The following is a 23,239-nucleotide window of genomic DNA, read 5'->3' as shown; positions in this document are numbered from 1 at the left end:
TGGGGGAAGACAGAGAGAGAGAACTTGGACCGATGAAGGTGGGAATTAATACATCTGGTTCTCACAAACACAAACCAAGCTGACAGATATCATTAAGGGAGGAATACCTGGATGGGGAGGGTGGGGGGGTGAGGTGGGTGTATGCACCCCACAACTCCCAGCCTACATTCACACTTACTTGAAACAGTAGTGGTAGCAGTCGTGGGGGTAGTCACTGTGGTCGAAGCGGCTACGGCAATGGTGGATATAGCCGTGGCAGCAACCAGAGCTGGAGCAGAAGTGACAGGGGTGGTTGCAGCAGGGGGAGTGGGCGTGCTGGAGGTGGCAGTGGTAGTGGTGGTAGATGTGGTTGAGGTGGCAACAGTGGTGGAGGAAGCACTGCTGCCAGAATTAGCCTGTGCTTCCGATACTTTGTTCTCTGGGAGAGCAATTGAGATGAGAGAAAGAAGCCTGAGGAGTTTCTCAGTTAAGAGAGAGCTCCGTCGGATGACTGGGTGTGACAACATGTTCATGAGTTGCCCCAGTGGAGAGGCCTCGAGGCTGTATGGGGAGGTTTCTCCCTCACCACCAGCGCTCACTGGCACTGACTTCACGGAGTTCTTGCCTTTCCGGCTGACATTCATGTTGTCCAGTTTTACCAATAAGTCCCAGAAGTCTGTGCAAATGCCACTGCTTGAGGACTGTGAAGAGCATGGGCTGCAGGACTGCTTACTGCCCCTCTCCCGATCACTCTCACAGTTTGTTTCTTTGGTCCGCTGCTGTGTGAAGTGGCTGGGAAACACCTGCCGGGAAAAGAAGGATAGACTTGGTCTAGGAGGTCTACATAGAGAATACATCTTCCTGACAAGAAAAAACAAGTGGCTCCTAATTCCCCACTCCTTTCGACATCTTTGATAACATTGGAGAGATGTAATGTAGGGGTTTTATCCAACTGATGATGAACCAGCCTAGAGAAATGAACAAAAGCTTTGTAGGGGACAAGCGATAGCAAACTTCTGAGCACTGATCTCTACATTAGTCTACCTTGATCTATACTGTCTTGCAAAATTGTTGAGATTAGAGGAAATGTATTTTGCATGGTGCCCTGATATAAGGCAGGCCCTCAACAAGTGGCAGCAAAGCTTATTAAAAAGAAGACTGAACTAAGTTCTAGGTCTAGCCAGCTCCATCACTTACTAGCCAAATGACAAAGCCACTAAAAATTTCTGGGTCTCAGTTTCTTCATTCATAAAATGGGAACCATACAGACCACTGAGGGTTGCTTTGATGATTAAATGAGGTAATGCATAAAAACTGTAAAGAGTGAGGATAAAAAATCTACAATGTTACTTAACCGGACAATTACCCAGAAGCAGTACAGCCTTCAGCACTAACGGTGAAGACCTGCTAACTCCCTCAGAGTTCAGATTTCACCTAGGCTGTGGCTGATGCTCCTCTTCCATCCCCAGGAGTTGGGGTCCTCAAGCTCCTCACCTTGGCCAACTGAATGAGTGTGTCCAGAACGTGTCTGCAGACAACAGGAGCAGCCTGGGGGTGGATGTGGACAGTGGAGCCACTGCTTGCATGCTTCTCAGTATGTTTGCGCCCCCCTGAACGCTGAATCTGGAATATATTAGTCCTGCAGCCTAGGGCTGCATCCATGGATACTGAGAGCCAGGAGAGCTGGTTGGAGCTCTTAGACTCCACCTTGTGTAGCAGGTCCAGGGGCCGGTTCTCATGGCTGCTTGATCCACAGCTCTTGCTTGATTTTTTGCCCTTTTCCTCACTTGAGGAGAGCTTGGGTGTTTCAATGCATAGCTCACTCTCGCTGCTGCGCTGCAAGATGGAGAGTAGGCTGCGGATGACCCAGTGGCGGGTCTGGGCATGGTAGCAGAGATTTCTCAGTACTCGGTGTAGACGGCTAGTATTGAGCTTCGGCTCATCCACGAAAAGTAGGACCAGGAGACAAGACAGGGCTTCATGATCTAGGAGAAGCCGTCCTCGGAGGCGTAGTAGAGTATCCACATTACTTCCAGAAGGCCTGGAACAGAGCATGGTTTCTGTGTAACACTTTGGCTAGAGCTCTGGGATTAGGCATAGACCTAAGGGAGGGGGGTGACATACATAACCTCCCAGGAGGCTTGAGAAGGGAGGGTATCCAGTTCAAGGACTCTTAATAGTAACAAGAGCTGCCCTCTTGAGTGCCTAGTAGGTACCAGGCACTCTATAACATCTTTGACAGGTTCCTCATGAAGCTACTGTAAAGACTAGAGAACCACCCACTTTTGAGATGATGAGTAAGAAGCTCAGATAGGTTAAGTGACTTGCCTTACATCACACAACTGAGAAGCAAGCACAGATTCCAGCCCAGTCAGTATCATCAACTAGTAAAACTGGACTGCCCCTAAAGTCTTAGGAGACAGTGCTTATTTCTGCTTTCTCTAGACTACCAGGAGGTTGCCTGCTATATAGGGACTAATCACTTCCTTCACATTTTGGCATGTTGGGTCCATTCTGCTTTGGCCTGAACAATAATGAACTCTTTTCTACTCTCACAGCCTAGATGCTATAATCTCAAGGGATGTGGATCATTGTTTTCCTGTTTACATGGGAGGCCGGTGGCTTTCCTTTTAATCACACCTAGCACCTGCTGCCAGCCTGCCTTACTTTGTGAGTATGGTCTACAGTAGCTACACTAGCCCAAAAATGTGGCTTTCTGAAGGCAGAGTCCAAGGATCTGGCTTCCCAACTCATTCAAGTAAACGTCCTAGAGAGATCATCCAGCCTCTCCACATACAGAGTTAGACTAGTAGTAGACCTGACAGGTGGTGTGGCAAGGTGAAGTAAAGACAGGCAAAGTTACCTGTTATGGCTGCTGCTACCCCCCATCTGGAAGGTGCCGCCTCTCTGCACAGCAAGGCGAGTGTATTGGACCCCACGGTTGCCACTCAGGCGACTGGTGAAAGCTGAAAAAGAAGGAGGAAACTGAAATTACGGAGGGGTTGTGTGCTGAGCTGGGTCCAGGTAATACAAAGGGGAATGAGAGCCTCATGTGGCTAAAGCTAGACATTCCAGAGCCCTCCCACTTGCCTCCCTCTGTACCCGGGCTTCGGAGAATGGCAGAGAGTGCAGAGGTGCTGCTGTGCCCAAAGAGCCGTTCGTGCATCAGCTGTCTCTGCCGGGCTTCCTGCTCTCGCCTCAGGGCTTGAGCCTCGGCTGCAATGTCAGGTGGCATCACAGCCAACACGCTATCCTCCATGTCCTCTAGGACACTACGGCGCAGGTCGGAGGGCAAAGTCTGGATGAAGGTCACAGGGTCCATGGGGGTGTCAGAGCTGGCATTCTGTGCCAGTTCCCGTCGCTGTTGCTCAGCTCTCTGCTGTGCCAGCACCTATGGAGCAGGGGGAGTCAATGGGGGCATACCCATGGCCACGCAGCCTAGCTCCACCAGCCCCCTGCTCACATACTTCCTCCTGGATGGCTGGAGGTAGGGCAGCCAGGAACTCAGGGCTCACTTCGGTCACACCAGGATTCCCCACCACTGCAGGAGCTGAGCTATTTGTCGAGGGGGCAGTCCGTGTTGGTGGACGGATGCCCAGTTGGTTCTGTAGGACTTCTCGGCGGATGTCATCAGGCAAAGCAGCCAGAAAAGAGGGGTCCACACCTTCAGGGAGACTGATACCTGAGGGAAGATGCAAGATGTGAAAGAACTCTCACTTCTACTGATGCATAAGATGTATTTGGATGGATGAAAGCAATGGACTTGCTTGAGGGAAACCAGCTTTGTTTGTCCTCACTGCATGCCAAAGACACACAGAGAAGGCCGACCCACTTTCCCTAGATTCAGAACAGCTCTTGTTATGAGCCAGGTTCTGTGTGTGTACTGTCTCTTAATCTTTATCAAGACCCCACTGTGTAGCTATTATCACCCTCTCAATATGAATGAAGATCAGGGAAGTTAAGTAATGGCTCTAGGTCCTGAAAGTAGGAGGTGGCAGAGAGGGGAATTTAAACTGAGATCAGTTTGACGCCAAAGGCTCATTCCATTGTGCAGTGTCAGCATCCCCTTACTTCAGGCCCTCTTCCCGTGCATATGCTGCCCTCCGTCTGCACAGAATGGTTTGACTGGTGGGCATTTCCATACTAAGGGCTACTAGAAGCCTAAACAACCCCAGGATGGCCTGAGGACACATGGAGCTCACCTGCAAGAGGATCTTCTTCTTCACTGCTTGTTGAAGGCAGTGGCTCTTCTAGGATTCCCCGGGAATCTGCTCCAGAAATGGCCACAGCGGAATCTCTGGTGGAAGAACTCTCAGAGGATGCAGGGGGAGAGCTGAAGGAAATCATTTTCAGGTTGTTTTCTGTATTCTATTTTCTCACTTACAAAATACTCCTACATACCCTTTTTCTCACAGAAGTTGACTTCCCCAGTGTACAGAGCATGTGCATTAGTTAACAAGTATGAACGTAGCTTGAAATACCCAACAACACACCCTGCCCTCCTCTTGCTCACACAGTGCTTACCTGTCCTCAGGGGGCTGGGTAGGTTCCCCTGACCCATCACCCCTGCTTTGTACTTCTGTCACAACTGATGGGGCATCCCCAGGAGTAGAGCTGCCTGCTGTGGGCTGCTCAGAACTGCCAGCGGCTGAGGTGTCACCCACAGCCTCCTCCAGGGTACAGGAAGCAAGGCTGCTGGTGTCCATAGGAGAGCCTTCCAGTTGACTGCTGACAGCTGTCAGAGCATCAGAATCTTCAGCTCTCTCTGGGGAAAGAGAGGCTAGGAGGAAGTCACATGGAGAGGTTAGATCTCTGCCTCAAAGAGGGGGCTGAATTAAGAAGCAGCCAGATCAGACTTTTCACCTCTTCACCTTCACTTCATGCTGGTCTGATGTTTCCCCTTAATCTAATTGCTTAAAGGACTCAGCTCAAGCCCATTCTGTATCTGTTGAACATTTATAGTGTTCCAGGCATGCCTGTGAAATATCTTCCCTAGGCACCCCAGGTAAGGGATCCAGTCACTTTCAGATTTCCTGCAGGCACCATTTGCATACACACTTTGGTTCTGTTTATCTAAATAAATAAGGTTCCTTGAAGGGAAAAAAAATCCTACAACTTAAGGTTTCTCCAGAGCATGTCACAGGCAGTATGGTATAGAGCAGGGATGGTAAACAGGTTTCAGTTCACCCTGTTGGAACACTGCTGAGAATTTTGAGGCCCCATTTCAAACCAGTGGGAAATAGTGCCATGAGATAAGATGGTGTTTGCCAGGATGGGAGAGCTGTTATGTGTGTGGCCATATGCTTGCCATTCCTGGAAATGTTGAAGGAGAGCAAGCTTTGGAGTTACACAGATCTGGATTTTAATCATAGCTCAACCACTTACTGAGTCACCTTGAGCTAATAATTTCACTTCTGAGTTTCAGTTTATTCATGGAGAGAACACCGTTTACTTCGGAAGATTGTTTTTAAAGAAGTGAAATAATAATCCTGATAGCCAGGAACAGAGTAATTACCTCAAACTGTTGGCATTATTACTAGTATCATTAAGACACTCAGCTGAGAACACAAAGAAGAAACCTCAACCCTAGCTAAAAAGGTAATGTGCAAGCTGAGATCCTACTATGAAGACCTGAGCTTCTAAGTATTTCTCTACAGTAAGAGAATAAAGAGAAACTACAAAGATGCCCATTCTTCCCTCCTGTTCAACCTCCACCCACAAACCTTGAAATTCTACTCACTTATAGTGGGAGCTGGGGATAGCTCCATCTGAGTTGTTTCTGCTTCTCCACTTGGCCTTGTGGGACCCAATTCCTCTGGTTCTACAGGCATCAATAACTGTGTAGAGCTACCCCCTTCTCCAGTTGGGGACTGTAGCTCTTGAGGAATCTCTCCCAAGGCTGGTGGGGGTGGGAGTGTTGGCTGCTGTTGTGAGGGCTGCAGAGTGACAAGGGTCTCCTTGGGTTCAGATGTAGCTGCATCAGCTGAAGATGGGGTTGTTGGGTAGCTGTCAGGCATAGGTGTCCCATCTTCCTCGGAAAGAACAACAATGGAGTTGTTAAAGGGCAATCAGCCAAGGACCCGGGGAGCCAATCGGCACATGTGGTGTGACAAGTATCCCACTTAGTCAGTGATGCAGGATTCCTCCCCTCCAACCACCAATTGCTCCTAGGAACAGCTCGTGGCTGGTCTGATATACTCAGGATGAAGGCTAAGGTATAGTGCTATCTTAGTCCATCCCAAGAACTAAAGATCTGACTCTTTGTAGATCCTAAGAATTAAAACTTTCCTGTGCCCCAGGTGGAAGGGGGAGAATTCAAGTCACTTTGTAGTATTTGCCTCACAAATATCACCTGTCCCCTTCCACCTCCCTTTTCTTGTAGTCCTGATTATCCAAGGAACACCTGCAACTCTGAGAGGCAACAGTGTCAAGACTAAATGTGAATATGCTACACACCAGGGAAAGTAGTAAGTTGTATAGTTATCTTCTAATTGGGGCCTAAAATCCCTACCCCACAACAATACAACTTACTACCTCACCCCGGCACGAGCAGAATCCTCTAACAAGGGCAGTAGGCAAAAGGCCATTTTACATGACAGATCCTAGATTAAGGGCATCAGGATATAGGACACCTACCCTCTTTCACTGCTTTAAAAAATATTTTGTAGGCTTTGGTACAATCATTTCCCAACTCAAGTGCCAAAGGAGACAGAAGGTATAAGGAAGCAGAAGAAAGTTCTGAGGAAATAGGGGTGGCGGAGACATATACCACATGAACCAGTTAACAGAATCACAAAATGGCTATTGACATTAAGATTAGAAGGAGGATTAGAAAGCATACAGTAATAATACCATTTAACCCACAGAGCTACCTTCACCCAAAACAGATTGCTCAAGACAACATACCTAGACTTTTAAATTCCACATGAAATTTATATAAAAAAGGAAAAAATAAAAAGAGACTAACATAAGGTCACCAATATTTAATTTAGCCAAATAAGAAAAAAAAATCCTATTAATATCATTTGGATCCAAAAAACTAGGAAGTACATAATCGCTATAATTTACAACAGTCCTTTAAATTGCGTAAATTTAGCTTTCTGAAAAACTCATTAAATCTCCCTTATTCTATCAACTTCCACTGAGGACTAGCATTTAGGGACCACTGTCATCAGGTATTCTCACGAAGCACCACACCATGGTGGTCACCAAAGGGGACAGGACACATGGCCTCACTACACATGCCAGAATGCAGCACAGCATGATCAGAATGAGAACCTAAACAGCATGTCGGATGGGAAGTGTACCACCGTGGGAAAGACAGTAGACTGTATAGTTATCTCCAAGATGGGGTATGACCCTAAAACTATACAATCTACTACCTCATCCCACAGAGCACCAGCGTTCATCTTCAGCCCACTTGGGCCAGCTACTTGGAAAGGTCAGGAGAAAGAACCAACCAATTAGCAAGAAGGGGAAAAGGGAGGGGGAGTTACCTGAGAGGTTCTGTTCAGTGGAGTCATTTGTCTTAGATGCAGTACACTGCAAAGAGAAGGGACAGACCAATGTGGGACTTTGCAAGCACATGGGATAGAAGTCAATTGTAATAGTCACCATCTCCCACATATGCCACAAATGACCTGGATGGGAAACCAGCACTTCAGTGTGCAAATATATCCCTAATTTCTCTAATACATACTCATGTTCAAGGGTGGCTTGGGGACAAAGGGAATTCTCTCAGGGGGCTGAATAAACAATGAGAAGAAAGGATTAATAAAAACCATGTTAGAGCTGGGCTGGGCATAGGACATGACCTGAACACAATCGTTGAGACAGTAAGATTTTCAAGTTTCATCTCTATGTATTTCCCTTCCTTGGGCTCATTTTGTACACTCCTGTTTTTTAGATCACATGCCAGGCTTGCTTATTTTGTATCCCTTTTCATGTACCTGAAACAACTATTACTATTAGTTAGGTAAAAGTTATATACAAAGGTATTTGTCAGATCAAGTTTGTTATCATAACTGAACATTTCAATATCCTTTAAAATCTATCTGATACCCCGACTGCTGAATGGGGTATAATAAAGTCTTTCATCAAGTCTTTTAAATTTCTTTGTACTTCTATCAGCATTTACTTCATGTATTTTAAAACTATACTGTGCAAAGTTCCAGAAGTTTCAGAAAAACTAAAATCATGTTAGACTTTTCACAAATTGAACCCTAGAAAATGACATGTGGTGATGGGGTTCAGCAACATTTTCTCTGACCTGAAGCCCAAGCTGAACTTATTCAAATGATGGAATGGATCATATTGGTAAGGTTTCCCTGACACTTGGTGAACCAATCCAGAGAGAAACGGAATTAAACCCACCAAAAGCATGGGCCTGGTCAAAGCTATTCTTCCTGTCTAGTTGTAGTCTCTGAAAGTAGACTATACAGTGCAACTGGCAAGTCAGGAGCCACTCTGGTTTTGGCTCCAGTTTTCCCCAGTGAAACACTGAAGATAATTTTTGCTCTGGGTTTGAATTCTTCCCCCTAAGAACCATGTGAGTGTACAGTGAATTTAAAATGGATCATTTCTCAGGTTCAACATGAATACCTTAGACTCTACAGTGGTTCTTGGTGCCATGTGTATGCCGAAACCATGGGAAAGTTAAGGCAGACACGGCCAAAGATGAATCCTCCCAACTCTTGGGAATCACCTGTGCACTCTGATCCCTGTTCTCCTTATCTTCTTTGCCTTTGTCAGTTATCTTTGTTTCTTCCTCAGCCAGTTGTTTCCTGCGCTTCTCCCGCCTTTCTTCCAGCTCCTCATCCCTCAGGAATTCCAGGTGATTGACAATGGGCACTTTAACAACTGGACCAAAGAAGCAAAGATCAGAGGCTGCTCAGGGGAGGTGGGGGAGAAAGCCAAGAGGCAGAGCTTGTAGCCATGGAGAAACCAGGGAAACAACTTTCCATGCACTTGTCTCAGCCCTGGAAGACTCACTACTGCCCTGATAACCAAGCTGCCACACACCTGAAACACAGTCATGCATGCTCTCAGCATCAAGAACTTTGCATTCCTCTGTCCAGCGGGTCAGGGCTGTGGGGATGCTGGACAGGGTCCCTGTAGAGAAACAACGGAGAGTGAGACCCTTGGCTCTGTCATACACCAACTGATCCAAAAATTGCAGTATTTCTCTAATAGCACCCAATAACTACCACAAAGTTTGGCATATCACAGGTATCTAGATGTAATAGTTTTTATTGCCCTTGGCTAAATCATCCAGTGGTTCTGGATCCTATAAAATGGGGTTTCTCCAGGCAGGGCAGATACCGTTCTGCTTTCCCTCAGCAAGGAAAAAGAGGACAAACGTTACCCTCTCTTTCACCACATTAACTTGCCTGCTTGGCTGGTAGCTGTGCTCTGATCATGGAAGAAGTCATCCAGCAGTTCATCATCAGATCGGGCGATGATGTGGACATCATCATTGCCCACTAGGAGTCGGGCCCGGCCCCGGCTTTGTAGGGGAAGGCTGCTGCTCAGCTGAAGGATGTCAGCAGCAGCAGAGGGACCAAGCAACCTGTAGGGTGATGGTGGGGTGCCATGGTCACTGTACATCCATAAGGCCCTGCAACCTGGTATTGTGAGATCCTTTTTGTATCCTCTAGGAAATGCACAACACTATTATGGAACCCGATTATACTGCATGTAAGTCTTAGTTACTTTTCTAACTACACCACCAGTTTGGGAACTTTTTTGGGCTGAGGCTGCGTATTTCTCCATAGTTTCTGGAACAGAGTGGCACAGATAATGCCAAGCACTGTGTTAGGGTATAATATCTCTTTTGTACACTCACTATAGTCTGTACATGGACCATTATGACACCTATATCCCTTTCGTTCACTTCTAAAATTGTTTATCCCTAGTGGGAGAAATCCTAAGCCCGAACGTAGGGAATCCTGTCGGGTCTGTATCTTAAGTGCTAAGTGCTTGGAATGTGAGATGCTTCATGACTGCTGAATGTATACACAGGACACTTGAGCAAAAGAACATGTTACACAATTTGGTATTCCCTCAAGGGCTGCACATATAATCCACAAAGAAACAGGACAAATACATTATCTGTGTGGATGTGACAAGAACATTATCCCTCCAGGTCAAGACAATGCTGAAGCCCAGTGAGCCAAACAATCTTTCTTATGACTCACCTCTGAAGTATAAGAGGAGGATTGGGCTGGCGATTCCCAGGGTAGTGAACGTGAATGGTGTGGCCTGTATTGGCCGTCAGCTGCCTTAGGGTCCGCTGACTGCGCCCGATGCCCTGGGTGAGACGAGTTGTAGAGGAGCCACTGCCCAGTGTCAGGGAACTGTGGTCTGCATGGCGTACCATCAGTGGGTGAGTGGTAGGGATATTTCCTGGGGATGGGGGGATGTCTGCTGCAAGGACAATATGCAAAGGGGTCAATGCCAAAAAGAAATTTCTTCCATGGTTGTTCAAGCAGAACCATGTCTCCTGGGCCTTACTTCCTCACACGGAAACCTGAGCTTTGTCCTTTCTCCCTCATTCCCACACCTCATCTATGATCACTGGTACTACCATGGCTTATGACACCATCTCTATCTAGATACTGCAACAGCCTCCTAAATAATACCTTCTCCCAATCCATTTTCTAAACTAAGCCACAGTGATGCTTCTAGGCCCCTCAGAAACATGCTGCTCTCTCCACCTTGAAGACTCTCCTCCCTCTTTTTCACCTGCTCTTTTGTTCTTTGCCTAGATATCATTTCTTCTGATTCTACAGATTGGCTTAGTAATCCTTTACTTTGTGCTTTCTTACCATACTACAATGTAATGCTTGGTTACTCATAATTTCTAATAGATCATAAGCTCCTATGAGGGAAAAGGACTGTTTTCTTTTTTACTGCTGTATTTCTAGTACCTAGGACACTACTGTGGACACTCAACTCAATAAGGAAGATTGATAGAAATACACAAATGTAAAGAAAAATCACAGAATAGGAAGTGTCTTATGTAATTAAACAACCCACTCCATTTTTTTCCTTTTCACATTTTTCATTTACAGGTGACAAACTGAGGCTCAAAGAGGTAAGACACTACTTGGCCAAGAGAACAGACCAGAAAAGTTTAGTGTTTTCTGCTATACCATGCTTGTGATTTGGGGTTAAGACCTGCCTTCTCAAGACAGCTTGATTTTAAGAACCTGATGCTAAAAGGGAACTTTGATGTTGATGGAGGAGGGAAGAGATTCACTCTCTCCTCTGAAAAGATGCATCCTTGATGAACAGGGTGAATGTGTTCAAATCTATTCCCCAATGCCAAGCTCAAAGGTGTCCATCCAAACTCTAAAGATCCAGTGTTACAGACATAAGGATTAGTGGTTGCCCTACCACTGTAGTGTGCAAGACATAAGGATTAGTGGTTGCCCTATCACTGTAGTGTGCACATGGGTACCTGATGCAGTCAGCCTTGGTCTCATTTTTTTTTTTTAAATTCAAGTTGGCCAGGCTCTAAAATGGCTGCCTGTTTACTAAGGTGGAGAGAACAAAAGCAGCCTCTCACAATCCCTTCTTCTAGGTATACACTTATTGAGAGAGATGGATTCAGATATCCCTTGCCCTAGGAAGTCAGCATAGGAAAAGAAGTGCTTTCTGTATCAGACTGATAGCTACTCTGGTTCAGGGTATAAGAATCAAGAGAGAAAACCCAGCTGAGCCCCTGTATCTTACTAGCACTGGAGAACATGTTGTCAAACTCAATGATGAGATCATCCTCCCGGTCAAAGCGCTCAAATCGGACCAAGGGAGAAGCGTTCATATCAGGATAATCCTCATCCAATTCCATTTCAGAGCCATCGTCGTCATCGTCTTCATCTCCCTCTTCACCTTCATCATCCTCCTTAAGGGGAAAATAGGAGATGGAGAATTGCTGGAGGTAAGGATTTTCTGAAGTCTGGTGTCATGGCCATATTTGGACATGAGGGAGGGAGGCGCTGAGCCTGGCAACCCAGACTGTTGGTTTTCTCCAGCTCTGTGTTCCCATGGAAGAGGTTGTCTGAACCAACCCAAACACAGTCCCCCCTCACCTGATCATCTTCCTCATCTTCCTCCTCCTCCTCCTCTTCATCCTGACTATCATCCTCATCCTCGTTACTGCCACTGCTGTCCTCTTCCTGAGTGTGCTCCTCCTCATCCTCAGGGTCCAGGATATTCATGGAATCTAAAACAAAGGGAGCACATTGGAGGACTATACTGAGTAGCTAGAAAGCAGGCTACTGTGCAGGCCAGCAGATTGAGTGGGAAGGCGATGGGGTATTTGACTCTAAGAGAGGAAGAACCAGATCTTGGGTGATGTACAGACTTAGTGAGCCAGCCCCGATTTCCTGACAGTGCCAACCAATGCATCAACACGCTGAGCAGGGTGGCTGAATGTGGAGGCTGGCTATAGGGTGGTGCTTGAGGAGCCATGGTCTAGGACTTGGCCAAGTCTGCTGGTGCCCCCTTGCCTTTCCATCCCTACTCTGCTATTGACTGCATCCTGTTGTTAAGAGGGAATCTGGAGCGATGATAGCAGGTGGGTGAGAAGAAAGCGAACCAAGTAAGAAGTGACAAACTTTTGGGCAAGCAGTAGTAACATGTTATTTGAAAAACTGGCTGAGGATAAAGTGGATGGTGTATGTCAGCGCATGCAGACAGATGCTTCCTTATTCTGCACATGTGGGCAGCTGCCTCCAGGAAAACCCTAGTGTAGTGTCTGTCAGACGTGCAGGGCAAGAAGGGAGGCCTTTCTGGCCTCGGCACTCTCACCTTCTCGGTTGGCCTGCAAGGTGGAAGCTTGGCTGAGGTTGGAAGGAGCTTCATCCATCAGCACGTCCTCTTGTGATTCATCCTCTCCACTTCTGCTCACTGAAGGTTACAGAGCAGAGCCTTCACTGAACAACAGAGGACTTCCCCTTCTAGATTGGGTGCGCCTAAAGTAGCTATGTACACCCAGCAGATATCCACTTTTTTTTTTTTTTTTGGATGAGGGAGAAGACCTGGATTCTCTGCTGTCGACTAGCTAAGTGAGCTTGGCCAGTCAGTTTACCTGTCAGAGTCTCAGTTTCCTCATCTGTAAAATGGGATGATCATATCTGCCCTGCCAATCCCACTAATTGTGAAACCACAGAGGATAATGGGTGTGAAAAAGCCTTGTCAAATTTAAGAACACATGTCTATTTTCATTTATCCTTTGATTTCTTTCATCAGTAAAATAAAAACAAGTAACATATACCCTTGGAGCCAGGTGACAGTAGGGTACCTTTGCATTTTCCCTGAATTGTAAAAAAGGCTATCCTTAGGGAATGATCACTCTTTTTATACCACTGAGACTCAAGAGGCAGAAAGCCCCTGGATTTCACTGAAGAACTGAAAGGAAAGCACTTTCTCACCCTACAGCCTCTATAGCCTCCTCGGCCTCCATGAATAAACACTCTTGATGTGCCTGATGTATTATCTATACTGATGGCCACCCTCTCCACCTCCCCCACACAGGCAACGCTTCAGACCAGCCACAGGTCTGTAGATGGCTTGTGAATTTCTCATTTGTAAGACTGTCAACATCAAGACAAGCAGCGATCTAGGCTGGCTATGAGCCCTTAGGCAGAGCTGAGCAAGCAGATGATGAGAAAAAGGGTCCTCCCAAGAGAGACTGAGGCAAAGGAAGAGGCTGTACTCAGTTCTGGGGCTCTCACCTATAATTGTACTGTTCCCAGATCCGCCATCCCTCTCAAGCAACTCATCTATCAGGTCCTCCAGCTCATTCTCAACCTGGAGAGAAACAGAACATATATATGGATGCACACAAGTCTATCATTGTGCTAGCACTGAAACCCTAAAAAAAAGCCAGCAAGGGAGCACATATTTCTAGGATAATATTTGACAGAAGATATTACATAAATACCACACACTTGGTGCGAAGAGCACAGAAACTACCACGTGCTGCCAATCCACACTCAGACTGTCCTTCAAATGGGTCCATCCCAGTTGTCTGAGACCATATTAAGTCTTTATACTGTTCAGGAATACATGCAGATCTCCTTAGTACTAGCTCAGGACTGTAGGCCTCATTTCTTACCACTGCTACCAGCTCCAGAAATTACAATGCTTTCTTTAGGGTCTTTAGAAGACTGCCTTTTGAATGCCCCAATGAGAGCAGGTGCTATAGGTACAATAGTGATGTTACCGAGCTTCCATTAATGACCAGAGCCAAGTAAATCAAAGACCCCAGGCCCAAAGGGCTCAGGCCAGCTTTCTACATCAACATTTCACCCATTCCTAAGTTTTCTTGTTGCGATCTATTCCATTTCATAGTACATGGCATCCTGGCCCTGCACCCAACCCCTCATTTAATACAATTCAAACACATTGACTGAGCATCTATTAAGCATATCATCTGTGTTCCTCTGCAAAATAGACAGCATTTAGGCAAGGATCTAAAGTACTCACCCACCCACACCAATAGGGGGTTTGGTTCAGTGCCGCAATAGGGATAATGCTGGGTGATCTGCCTCCCTACCTGCATCTCTTGTGAACTGAGCACCTCAGGCTGCCCAGCAATCACCACTGAGTCGGTTTCAGCCTCCCCATCCATGATATCCCCATCTGCCACCTCTGTCTGAGTGACATCATGATCCTCCTCCTGCACTTCTGCTTCCCCAGGCTCGCCTGAAACAATCAACCAACCAGCAAAATAATCAAAGGGTGCCTATGTGAGGGGTACAACGAGGCAAGCATAAAGACAATAAGGTCCCTTCCCTGGGCAAATTTACAAGTTCTCAGAGAATAAATGAATGGGTGACAAAGGAAAAGACAAGGCTACGTGTGAGGATAGCCAAATAAGGCTGCAATTTTAAGGAATTCTTTGTGGGGCAGATTCCCACGCCACTATGACATATCTGTGGAAGGCCAGCAAGTTCCCAGGGAAACAATACCAAGCCAGAACAGCTGTGATGCCATGCCCATAAAATAACTATGCCCACCCAGCCAGCTCTCCAGTCCACTGACTCTGATTCCCTACCTGGGTCCTGCTGGTTGCTATTAGAGTCCTGAGTAGCTCCTTGGGCATCCTGCTCAGATTTGCTCTTGCTAGAAGCACTCTTGCTGCCAAAAAGGCTACTGGGCTGGTTCACAATCCGGGAAAGTGTTTCCAAAGGCTTCAGAGCAGCATTGACTGTGTTGGCCATATTGGGACTGAGATAAAGGAAGATACAGAGATGGACTGAGCACAGAAATCCATGCTAAAAGGAACCAAGGCTCATCAGAGTAACAACTGATCCCAGGAATGGAGCATGGAAGATACTAGCTGAACCTGGGATATCTTGTTTCACCAGAAGGCTTTCAAAAGCAAGAAGGCTTTAAAAAATTAACAGAGTCATTATTACCACAGGTCAAATTTGACAAACAGAAAGAATAATAATGGTAACACATTAAATAAAATCTGCAGCCACAGGGATACAAAAGCAGGCAGAAAGAGGTCTTCATTATATAAGAATGCCAGCTAATAACCAGGAATGAGAGGATCAGAAAATTATCACTTTGTAACCAGCAGCGTAAGTGATCTAGGCAAAGATCGCCACTGAATGTTGAAACTACTGAGTTTAAAACTTTCAGGACATAGGATATTCACATGATCTTTATATGAACTAAAAGCATCACACCTCATAGATAACTTACTAAATACAAAGATAAAATTTGACCATTAACTATGTGATCAAACTTAGCACCACCAATAATGGGACAAACTGTCATTATGTGCCTCTTGATGTAATGCACTGAGAAAGGCAGACATCAACTATAATATAGTATTCCTGCCAAAGAAGTTTATCCTGAACCTAACCATAAGGAAGCAATTAGACAAATTCAGATTATGCATTATTCTGTAAGACATTTGACCTGGATTCTTCAAAACAGTCAAACATTATAAAAAATAAGAGACACGTGACAATCAAATGCAGTAAGTGGTGCTCATTAGATTCTGGATCAACATATTCTCCCCCAGGCTATAAAGATATTCTTAGAATAATTGGGGATAGATTATGATGACTATGAAGTATAGAGTGAGTACTATTATATTAATGGTACATTTCTTAGAGGTAAAGATGGTATTCTAGCCATGTAAGAGAATGTTTGTTCTTAGGAGACACATGCTGAAGTATTCAGAAGTTAATTAAGCATCACGCCGTTTACAACAAATTTCAAACGATCCTTAGCTCCCAAAAAGGGGAGGGGAAGGGGGACTAAAGCAAATAGGACAGAATGCTAACCACTGGCTAATCTAGGTGAAACAGTGCTCATTATAGTATAGTGATCTCAAAATTTTTAAATGTTTAAAAAAATTAATGAGGCTGTATCAAAAGGACAAAGAAGTCAGCTTGAGGAGGCCCCCACAAGGCCAAAGGTATAATGAAAAAGAGCATGAAGGATGAGCATGAAAAGAAGGATGACTGTAATGATCCAAACAGTTCAATCAGATTTTAAAAATCAATGAAAATTCATGAATCCATAAGACTACTTATAAAACAAGAGTTCACATTTGAGGTGTTTAACCTATCTTTGACTTTACTCTGAAAACTGGTGACTTCAGGGGAAAATATTAAATTTTTATCCTGCCTTTTTTAAGTAGGAACTATATTTCAGGGTAACCAGACTTTCCCTCTTGAACTGGCACTATATCACAGAAAAATGGCAGCTAATAATGTAGAAGGAATGACAGAAATTAGAAAGTTATCACTGATAGCCCTCTAGGAAATTAAAAGATGCAGGCAAGGATTATTAACTGGTGTTAAGACCATTAAATAGGTTTACGGTTGACAGGGAAATAGATATTTACACTGTGCCAAAGTAATAACACAGTTTATTTTCTAGTAAGAAAGGGGAAAATATAACAGTACAACAATTATCACTTTGCCCAGTGGTCAATCTTATCATGATTAATGGTACTTCAAAGATGCATTTTCCCATGATACAATATGGGATGTATATCATCTGTGATATACCCTAGCCAATGTTAAAATTGCTCCATTAAGCCTCTACCTCTAACTATAAATTTATGGCAAAGAGGAAGTAAAGGAACAAGTTAAACTATACTGCATGGAACCAAGCAGACCAAATCTAGGAGAAACATTCTGCAGGAGAGTAGGTCTGGTCACTTCAACAATTTAGTGTCATGAACAACAGCAAATAAAGATTAAAAAAATTAAGGATCTGTCTTAGAGAGTCAGAGGACATGCTCAGATATAATGCAAGGTCCTTAACTGGATTCTGGTTTGGACAAAATTTTTGAATGTGGGCATTAGATAGGATGAAAATTTACTTACACAGAAAGGTAGAGACTAGTAACTGTAACACAAAAAACCCCCCTAAAAGACCCCTCCAAACCAAAAACAAACCCACCCCAAAACAAAATACACACACAACTCCCCTCCAAGCCCCAACCCAACCCAGATTATACAACAGCACATACTATGTTATTTTAGTAAAATATACATTATATATGTAAAGAAAACGACTGAAAGATATACAGTAATGTAACAGTGGTATCTGGGTGATATAGGACTATGATGTCTATGTGTGCTCATCTATATTTCTTACTGATACACACATAATCTTACAATAAAAGGTTATTTTAAATTAAAGGCAGGGGGGAACTTGGAAAAAAATTACCAATACTGTCCAACTCTTGAATTTGCAGCAAATGAGAAAACTAAGGCCTAAAAAAGTAAAGTGCCTTGCTTGAAAGTCACAATACTAAGAACTCAGGTTCCCACCTACCCCCAAACTTTACCTATTGCACTACTCACCTGGTAAAGATACACAAAATACTAGGCAAATGGAGAAGTCTGCAGCATGATTAAAGAGAGGGTAAAGGCCTGGGGCTGGAGCTTGGGAATCATTTTACCTGGACAGATCCAGGCTGTGAGGAACTCTGGCCAGGTCATTAACCAGTCCCTTCTTCAGGAAGAGTCGAATGATGTTGTTCATGCCATTGTGTTGGGTCTTGGCTGTGGCACTGCTGTAGAAGCTGGAGGTGGAGGGGCAGGACTCCATGATAGTACTGATGATACACATCACTGCCTGAAGCCTGGGAGAGAAGTTGGATATCTCTATCATGTGAATATAGCCCATTTTTAGGTCATGTCATCACCAGCTCATTGCAGATAACCCAGATAACCCTCCTGTGCCCTTTATGTTTTATCTAAACAGGTTAAGAACTCACTCCCTGAGTTGGAGGCATTCTTCATTGTCTTTAAACATAATTTAAAAATGTGAAGTTGAATAACATCTTCAACTTCTTGCTTAAAGGCCCTACAAATACAATGAAAAAATCCCTTTGTTTTCTCTAAGGTGCTTACCCACCTCCTCCAAGTGTAATCAGTGCTTTGGGTATTTTGTACCACTAGAACTATCTGAGAGAACCAGAGAATGTTCAGTGCCAGTACGACAGAACTCTTGTTCAAGTGCAAGAAATCCCACAGGCCAAGAATGGAGTAAGGGGATGCTACTGGTTATCAGCACTAAGTCAGGTATGGATTTTACCTGGCATGTTTCTCTGTACTCTCAGCCATAGCCAGTGCCCGGCCAAGGGCTGCTTTTACTTCATTCACAAGGGCCACTTGAGCATCTGTGCCACTCCCCGCGGCAGCCAGGCTTGCGAGGAATAGGCGGGCTAGGGCAGGTGTGTCCTTGTCTTCTGCATTCTGGGTATGTGGGAGGAGGTGGTCCAGAACAAAAGCTAGCACACTGCAGTCCTGAAAAATCATTAATCATGACATTTGCTCACAAGCACAATTATAGCATACCGTTTGTACATCAAGGTCCACATACACAGAATTGATCCTTAAAGTTACCCAGTTAATGATTATTAGGCCTACTTTGTAGATGAGAAAATAAAGGCCTAAAAGTTAAGTGAGTAGCAAATCTAGAGTTTATGCCTCCAAATCCCATTCATTTCTTACAAGTTTTCACATCTTCCTTAATTTGAAGCCCAAAGAAACATGGCTTGCTTGCATAAAGAACTTAGGTAAATGGTGATGATTCAAATCTTGATTCCTGAGTGCTATAACCACTCTAATATCTAATTGAACTGTAATGTTTACTGACACCTACAATGTGTCCAGGACCCTGGGCTAGAAACTGGCAGGTGTTGAATGAGAAACACAGAGCATAGTCAAAGATATGGATATGCAGAAACTCTTAATGCAGGGTTACTTAAAATAGCAAAAAGGGCCCAATAACAGGGAAGGAAATTAAGTCAGACTTTCCTTTTTCTTTAACTATGATTTCTGCCCTGATAATTCTTCATCTTAGAAAGAAACTTAGTTCTGTTGTCATTCAAGCAGATTTTGGATCAAAATGCACTGGCGATTTTGGAACTAGATAGAGATGATGATGGCTGCACAACACTGAATGTACTAAATGACACCCAACTGTATACCTGAAAGTGCTTAATTTATGTAAATTTTACCTTAATTTAAAAAGTGCACTGATGAATTCCAGGCTCTGGGAAATAATGTGATCTTGTTAAGACAGAACTATTAGAAATAAAAATTTCCCAGTAGTGAATAAAATACAAAGTTAAATAGTTTTCTGAAATAAAAGTGTAAATAATGTTATGTGATGTTTCAGCAAAAACTGGAAAAAAACCTTTGCAATTTGGGAAAGCAGTGTGACTGAGTGGAAGGAATTTGGATTCGAAACCAGAGTCCTGCTACTCTGTGGTGTGGCCTTGGGCAAGTTACTGAGCCCTCTCTTTTCTTTGTTAAGGGGAGCAATACCAACAACCTTGCAGTACTGAGATGAGGATTACCAATAGTACCTTTAAAGCACCTGTAAGTATTCAGTGCCAGTAAGTAGGTCACCTGCTACATATTAAAGCAGACACTTAAGAAATTTGCAATTAAATATCTTACTCCATAAGTAATGCTAATATAAATTTTAACTTCAACTGGCATAAATGAGTGTAAGCTTTGAAATAAATGTCTAATGTATATTTAATATACATAAATCCATAAAGGACTTATATCCAGAATATATAAATAACTCAGTAAAAAAACAAGAATAAAAGACTCGGATACTTCACAAAAGAAAATATCCAAATGGCTAATAAAGACAGGGAAATTGTAATCATATAACGCAATACAAACCCACTAAAATGGCTAAAATGGAAAAAAAAAAAAACAGGAAAATTACCAAGCATTGGCAAGGAAGTGAAATAATCTGAACTCCCATATGCTGTGCTAGTGATTATATAAATTGATGCAACTTCTCTGGAAAATTTCTGACACCATTTGCTAAAGCTGAACAGACCAGCAATTTTACTCCTAGGCATATACCACTCAACAGAAATGCTTATATGTGGTAACCAAGACATGTGTTAAGAATGATTGTAGCTACTACTACTTTTAATACTTTCAAAAGGAAAACTACCCAATTGTCTATCAGCATTAGAATGTTAAGAAGATCGTGTTACATTCACACAATGGAATTCTACACAGCAATGAAAATAAACAATTACATATGAAGATGAATCATGCAAACATGTTAAGCAAAAGAAGCCAGACATAAAGCAGTGAAAACTGTAAGATTCCACTTATATAAAGTGCAAGACCGATTTATGAACTCAAGATAATGGTGACCTTATGGAACTTTAAAGGGGAGGGGAGAAATGCACAAAGGGACGAGAAGGGTAGCTTTTGTAGCGTGTAATGTTTTATTTGGTGGTGGTCATCCGAGAAAAATTAACTGACAAATCACTTAGAAATTGTGTATTTTTAATGTATTTTAAAAACTTGGATTAAGATAAAAATAGCTTACAAAATGACAGTTGCTTTCATAGATTCTTTGCCGGCAACATTGTTCATATTCCATTCTCACATCCTTTACTGCTTACTAGTCATAAAATTACTATGTGACCTCCAAAACAAGGTCCACTTTATGAAAAAACCTCCTTGGGCACTCCTTTTACATATATGTGAACATGATATGGTTTCTTACAGTGTCCTCTCACTTGAAAAATCGAATCTGAAGATAATTCTGCATTAGAACATAAGAAATATGACTTCATTCTTTCCCAGAGCTCTACTGATGAACATTTTTACGCTTTTCTTATATTCTGTTTGTTACCAATATTGCTACCACAGCTGATCTCTTTGCACAGGTGTGAGTACATCTGGAAGATAAATACCAATTTGGTTTATTCTCCTGTTCCCTAAGTACCTCTACTTAGGAGACACAGATCCTCTCAAATTCCACATTTTCTCTTGGAATCATTTCCTCTTCTAACAAAAGGAATTAAAAAATAAAACAAGAAATATCTCCAAGTCCCTGATTTCACCTTCATCCTCTAAGTCCAAATCTTGTCCATCTCTACTTTTAAAACATCTCTTCAACTCACTCATTTTCCCAACTTCACCAAAATTCTGTATTACCTAGATTACTACATCAGAGTCCTAATTGGTCTCTTTGACTCCAATCTTGCCTTCTGTAGTCTCTATAAGGCAGACCAAGTGATTTTCTACAAAACAAATTAACAAATTGCACCAACTCACTTCCTGCAAATGAGCCTGATGGCTCCACATCATGGAAGAAAAGGCCTAGCTCTTTAATGTGTCTTAAGAGGCCTCTGCCTCTCTCATCATCGGGCTAGTATGCACAGGTTCCCAGTAAAGCATCCAACACATAGCAGGTATCCAAATGATGACAGCATAAAATCTTAAGCAGAAATTAGAATATTACCTCTTTTATCAGCTCAGACTGGCCCACAGTATAGCTGTAGTTGGCAATCAGTGTAGCAATACCAACATAGGATCTCACCAACTCTGCCAGAAGACGAAGAATAGTGGAGGTGGGCATTAAAGGTTTGCTGCCCTTGCCTTTCTGCTTGCCTTCCTCAGAGGCCCGGTCCCCTTCTTTATCTTTCTTCCCATCCCGAGACTCCTCTGGAGTTGAAGCTGTTGAGAAAGAGCCAAACATTGGTTTAATTACATACCAGAATACTGGTGAAATCAAACCTTAGGAGGAAATAACACCATTTCTTCTCTACTTTAAGGCTACTAGTACAAATTGAATGCCCGCCTCCTACTGCAGTGGAAGGAGACAGCTAAGATGACTCAGGTCTCAGACATGGATATAGTACGACAGAGGGGGCTTTACCCAACTGTTCCCACATATTCCACTATTTCCCTCCTATTATACATTATATTTTCCAGAAATACTGTACTAATAGTTCTCCAAAAACATGCCTTCTATTATACTCTTTTACCTCTTCTTCCCACATGTCTTTGAGGCACATATTTACTTAATCTAGCTCAGCTCAAATGCTGATCTCTTCTATAAATGCTTTCCTGTCTCATCCAGGCATACTGAGATACAATTGAATCATGTGTCCATTATATCTTATTCCAGCATGCCTCCATTCCAGCAGTTATCTTGTATTATAACCACTGCGGGCTTCCCATACTAGACAAAATTCTTTAAGTGCAGGAATGAATATGTTTCATTTTGGTGTCTACTATAGTCTGCCACTTAGTGGGTAAAGATGCTTCTCTTGAATGATGTTGCCATCATCCATACTATACACTACATATGAGCAATAAGTCCACCAAAATGAGTTAACAAATATTTTACTAATTATTAGCCTTTAAATTTATCTCCAGGGACTCGTCTGGTATTAAGTACAACATCTCTTAACTTAGATCTCAAAAGATCTTTCCTATTGAGAAGCAGCTCTTGAAAGGTCTCATTAGAATTGCTTCCACATGATATATCTCTAATTCTTGGCAAGTAGTCAATGGGCTCTGTTGAAACTGCTAGAAGGTAAGAATGCACCATGCAAATCTTACAGCTAGAATAGTGTCACTGGCACCAAAGCTCTATAAGCCAGCATGGAAGCTACCAAAAGAAATATACGGGAAGGTTTACTATAGCTACCACTACTGGGTTAGTGAAGTTACAGTTCCATTAATTTTAGCCTATAGAAACCCTTTATTTACAAAATACTGAGCTCAACCCTGAGAAAGTTCACTTAGACAAGTAAACATGACAATTATGCCTGTATCCTCCTACCTCCTGCCCAGGACACCTAGTTTCTTCAAATTGTCCTCTCAAGAAATAAGAACAAAAGAGGGAGAAAAGTGAACCATTACCTTCTCCTTGGGATGTCCCAGATGTGGAAGTCTCGGTGGAGGCACCATCTGCAGCAAAGACCTGACTCTAT

The 23,239-nt window shown here is 43.4% G+C and overlaps 1 protein-coding gene across 3 annotated transcripts in view; it reads right to left on the bottom strand.

Annotated features, from left to right (window-relative positions):
- Positions 1 to 23,239, bottom strand: part of HUWE1 (HECT, UBA and WWE domain containing E3 ubiquitin protein ligase 1) — a 138,480-nt gene that overhangs the window by 11,566 nt on the left and 103,675 nt on the right. For 2 of the 3 annotated variants that reach the window (XM_074359490.1, XM_074359492.1), the window contains exons 47-69: positions 23,169 to 23,235; positions 21,760 to 21,974; positions 18,562 to 18,773; positions 17,924 to 18,106; positions 15,044 to 15,216; positions 14,543 to 14,691; positions 13,719 to 13,794; positions 12,793 to 12,891; positions 12,072 to 12,205; positions 11,716 to 11,884; positions 10,176 to 10,404; positions 9,369 to 9,547; positions 9,001 to 9,090; positions 8,684 to 8,838; positions 7,476 to 7,521; positions 5,720 to 6,007; positions 4,504 to 4,759; positions 4,182 to 4,312; positions 3,447 to 3,661; positions 3,082 to 3,370; positions 2,843 to 2,945; positions 1,474 to 2,020; positions 179 to 782 (exon numbers count right to left, since the gene is read on the bottom strand). In XM_074359490.1, coding sequence (XP_074215591.1) covers positions 179 to 782; positions 1,474 to 2,020; positions 2,843 to 2,945; positions 3,082 to 3,370; positions 3,447 to 3,661; positions 4,182 to 4,312; positions 4,504 to 4,759; positions 5,720 to 6,007; positions 7,476 to 7,521; positions 8,684 to 8,838; positions 9,001 to 9,090; positions 9,369 to 9,547; positions 10,176 to 10,404; positions 11,716 to 11,884; positions 12,072 to 12,205; positions 12,793 to 12,891; positions 13,719 to 13,794; positions 14,543 to 14,691; positions 15,044 to 15,216; positions 17,924 to 18,106; positions 18,562 to 18,773; positions 21,760 to 21,974; positions 23,169 to 23,235 — 4,609 coding nt within the window. The remainder of the gene's footprint in view (positions 1 to 178; positions 783 to 1,473; positions 2,021 to 2,842; positions 2,946 to 3,081; positions 3,371 to 3,446; positions 3,662 to 4,181; positions 4,313 to 4,503; positions 4,760 to 5,719; positions 6,008 to 7,475; positions 7,522 to 8,683; positions 8,839 to 9,000; positions 9,091 to 9,368; positions 9,548 to 10,175; positions 10,405 to 11,715; positions 11,885 to 12,071; positions 12,206 to 12,792; positions 12,892 to 13,718; positions 13,795 to 14,542; positions 14,692 to 15,043; positions 15,217 to 17,923; positions 18,107 to 18,561; positions 18,774 to 21,759; positions 21,975 to 23,168; positions 23,236 to 23,239) is intronic. The other variant, XM_074359491.1, reaches the window with a different exon arrangement.

This window comes from Camelus bactrianus, chromosome X (genome assembly GCF_048773025.1).
Source record: "Camelus bactrianus isolate YW-2024 breed Bactrian camel chromosome X, ASM4877302v1, whole genome shotgun sequence".
Classification (NCBI taxonomy): Eukaryota; Metazoa; Chordata; class Mammalia; order Artiodactyla; family Camelidae; genus Camelus; species Camelus bactrianus.
The sequence above is the reverse complement of the archived record's forward strand: the minus strand, read 5'-3'. Positions and strand labels throughout refer to the sequence as shown.